This window comes from Hypoxylon trugodes (genome assembly GCF_022578975.1).
Source record: "Hypoxylon trugodes strain CBS 135444 unplaced genomic scaffold F4822scaffold_6, whole genome shotgun sequence".
NCBI lineage: Eukaryota > Fungi > Ascomycota > Sordariomycetes > Xylariales > Hypoxylaceae > Hypoxylon > Hypoxylon trugodes.
Genome location: NW_026250021.1, coordinates 2,880,103 through 2,883,930, shown reverse-complemented (window position 1 = coordinate 2,883,930; position 3,828 = coordinate 2,880,103). Strand labels below are relative to the sequence as shown.

The following is a 3,828-nucleotide window of genomic DNA, read 5'->3' as shown; positions in this document are numbered from 1 at the left end:
ATTGCAAAAAAAACGTAACGGCCCTCGGTACATGCACCCTTTTTGGGCCCCCCCCCCCCCCCCCCCCCCCCCCCCTTCTATATCCTCCCTCCTCTCAAATACCTAATTACCTACCTACAATATCAATCATGTCAAGTGTTTTCTAGTTTCGTCAGCTATGGTTTCATCGCTTGACCCATATTCTTCATTCTCAGGATTCTTTTATTTTTTTAATTGTCACTAAAAAAAATCACTTGCCTGCCCCCCCTCCTCTCCAAAAAAATAAGCAAGGCTTGACTAAAAAAACTCTGTTTTTTTTATTTTTCCGCCCCTACTTTGTACCTACACCTACCTTTAAGGTAGCGATGGACAGCCACAGTACTAACGGTAATAATGTTGATAGCAATAGCAGCCCGCAGGTGCAGCAGCAGCAGCAGCAGCAGCAGCAGCAACAGCAACAGCAACGGCGTAACAGATTAACTAAGAAGCCTCCTCCTTCCTCTCAACACCATCATCACGGCCATAGCTTCTCCCTCACCGCTGATGGTCGCTTTGACGCCCAATCCCTCAAGAGCAAACGGAGCTCCACGAGTTTGAGGCGTGCTCCAAGCGCTCCCCACAGAACGCCCGCAACTACTACAACGCCTAACAGTGCTAACGCTTTTAACACTGCTGCTAATAACGTGGGCATTAACAACGCGTTAAACTCCTCCGCATCGCCCCGTCATCCGCCAACTCCCACTACTACCACTACTACTACCACTACCATTACTACCACTACCTTCTCTACCAACAGCGGCGGCAGCAATAATCACCATCACAACAATCCCTACAGCAGTTATTCCGCTCGCTCTCCGCCCACACTGTCTCCCGGCCAATTTTTACCCTCTACCTTTTCTTCGACTCCTTACCATCAGGTAGCCTCGTCTTCGCCCTTGCCCTCGCCTTCGCCTTCGTCCCCGTTTCCGCCCCCCAACAACCCATTATTCCCCCCCGCCGCTGCTGACGGAGCCGGAATTGGATCTGGGGTCGGCATTGGCATAGGCATTGGCATTGGTGCTAGCACTGGATCCTCGAAATCGGGAACCCAACGTTTATCCGATTCCCATCTTCGCCATCCACTCTCTTCCCAGACACCCGAAGAGTTTGTAGGTGCGCCTTTTGACGGCAATTTCATCCTGAATCATTTCGAGGCCACCAAGTCGCCCACCTATCAATACTCTTCCTCCCAAGCACGCCCAGCACAACCCTCGCCGACGACTTCGAGTCCTGACCCGCGTGTGATGAGTCCTCCTTTACGACAATCAGCTAGCTTCTCCGCTCTCGACGCCAACATGTCGGAGAAGTCCCACGGCGCGCGCGTCAACGAGAATCATGTCCTACCCCCGAAACGATACTCAGACGAGGGCAAAGAACTCAAAGGCCCCGGCGTCTTAAGAAAAAAGTCGGGCTTCTCCGGCCTCATGAGCACATTAGTGGGGTCGCCCAAAAAACCTGTTATCTCGGCACCAGAAAATCCCGTTCACGTCACCCACGTCGGCTACGATAGTTCTACCGGCCAGTTCACGGTTAGTTTCGATCTTGACCTCTACCTTCGCCCAACCCTCGGGTTCTCCCCCTTGCTAACTCCCCCTTGCAGGGCTTGCCCAAAGAATGGCAACGTCTAATCAACGAGAGTGGTATTCCAGAGAATGCTCAGAGGGAAAACCCCCAGATGATTGCAAATCTCGTCACTTTCTACAAAGAGACCACAGAGAAGCCGCATGAGGATCAGGTCCTGGAGAAATTCCACGATGTGAGAGCTCCTGAATTGCGCACCCCCTCTGGTGGAATGGCAACATCCCCCGGCATGTATGCATCAAACTATGCGGGTATGTCACCTATGATCAGTCCACCAGCAAGTCCGAGATTTCCAATCGTGAATAATGAAGGCACCTTCGAGAACCCCCGCGCCCCCCCTCCGGTACCCATACCTGGGAAGAGTCCGACGACGCTGCACTCTGTCAAGGACCACTCCAACTTGCAGCCTAGCCGACCCGCGCCGAAACCCCCCGTCTCTCTACAGACCCGAGCCGCGCAACAATTGCCCTATCCCACCAAGGATTCGGGCATCGGTATGACGCAAGCCGGTGAGGATATGCACTCGGCAGGTCCTCACGCCCCCCCGCCGAAGGACAATGTTCCAATGCTCCCCGAAGAGCATCGGTCGAGATCGAACTCGCGCGTTAACGGGTCCCAACCCCATACGCCTGTCGGCCAACCTTCGCCTGCAGTCCAGGCTGCATACCAACAGCAATTAATGCAGCATCAACAAGAGCAAGCCATGGCGCAAGCTCAGGCTGCTATGAAGGGTCAACTCGGTAGATCTGCGAGTACTAAGCAGCCTCCCACCCAGCCGATACCCTCGAGCTCGCAACAGCAGCATCAAATGGGTCGCGCACCAGAAGCTAATGGCGCAGGCAGTGCGGCTCATCCGGGACGTGCAGGACCTCCAGCACAACAGCCACGTCCCCGTAATCGACCACGACAGAGTACTAGCATAGATGTAGCAGCGGCCCTGAAGCGTATCTGTTCTGAAGGCGACCCTCGTGAGATCTATCGTGGTTTCACAAAGATCGGACAGGGTGCATCCGGAGGCGTCTATACCGGTTACGAGCGAGGAATAAACCGACTAGTAGCTATCAAACAGATGAACCTCGAGCAACAGCCGAAGAAGGACCTAATCATCAACGAAATTTTGGTCATGAAGGAAAGCTCACATCCGAACATCGTCAACTTCATAGATAGCTATCTATGCGGTGGTGAGCTATGGGTGATAATGGAATATATGGAAGGTGGTAGTTTGACCGATGTTGTCACTTTTAATATAATGACGGAAGGACAAATCGCCTCAGTCTGTAGAGAGACCCTAAAAGGCCTTCAACATCTACACTCTAAAGGAGTTATTCACAGAGACATCAAGTCGGACAATATTTTACTGTCCTTGGATGGTAATATCAAGCTCAGTAAGTTGGACCTATTCCTTATCTATAAATTGCGGTCTAACGTTGATTCCCCGTAGCCGACTTCGGTTTCTGCGCGCAAATTAACGAGGCACATAATAAGCGGACTACAATGGTCGGTACGCCGTACTGGATGGCACCTGAAGTTGTTACAAGGAAAGAATATGGGAGAAAAGTCGATATTTGGTCACTGGGTATCATGGCCATTGAAATGATCGAAGGGGAGCCGCCATATCTTACGGAGTCACCACTCCGCGCTTTATGGTTAATTGCTACCAACGGGACGCCGCAAATCAAGGAAGAACATAACTTATCTGCGGTATTCCGAGATTTCTTGTACTTCGCCTTGAAAGTTGACCCAGAGAAAAGGGCGAGCGCGCATGATCTACTTCGAGTACGTTTCTCCAATTCGTGGATTCATTGGCCAGAAAAAGAAACTAACCTCGATATAGCACGAGTTTATGAAGACATGTGTCGACCTATCATCCCTATCCCCGCTCGTTCGGGCGGCTAGGGAGGCTCGATTGGAGGAAAAGGCCAACAAAGGTCAATAAAACATGTGTCGCCAACGTTACAACAATTCCGAGGACATTGGAATGATTCGAGCTGATGGACTCTAAATAATTGAGTGAGAACCGCGATCCATTCAAAAGAAAAACAAAGCCAGGGGTACACTTAACTGGCAAAGAGGTATGTTGCTATATCTTCTAGCCATAGAGCGAGCATTTTTTTACTCGAGTCCATACGAAGATGATGCGAAATAAGAGGGAAACGTAAGGCGGCGGTTGATTAAGGTCAGATACTCCTTGGAGAGCTGCGCCCTACTTTGTACATAGCGAAACGATAC

General features: G+C 51.2%; 1 protein-coding gene across 1 annotated transcript; it reads left to right on the top strand.

Moving 5' to 3' along the window:
- Positions 1-344: 344 nt before the first annotated feature.
- F4822DRAFT_444497 (Pkinase-domain-containing protein) lies at positions 345-3,535 on the top strand (the record flags this gene model as incomplete). The annotated part of the gene is made up of 4 exons (XM_051463248.1): positions 345-1,547; positions 1,619-2,984; positions 3,041-3,375; positions 3,434-3,535. 4 exons carry the CDS (start codon positions 345-347, stop codon positions 3,533-3,535), a joined length of 3,006 nt encoding a protein of 1,001 aa, XP_051313798.1.
- Positions 3,536-3,828: the final 293 nt, after the last annotated feature.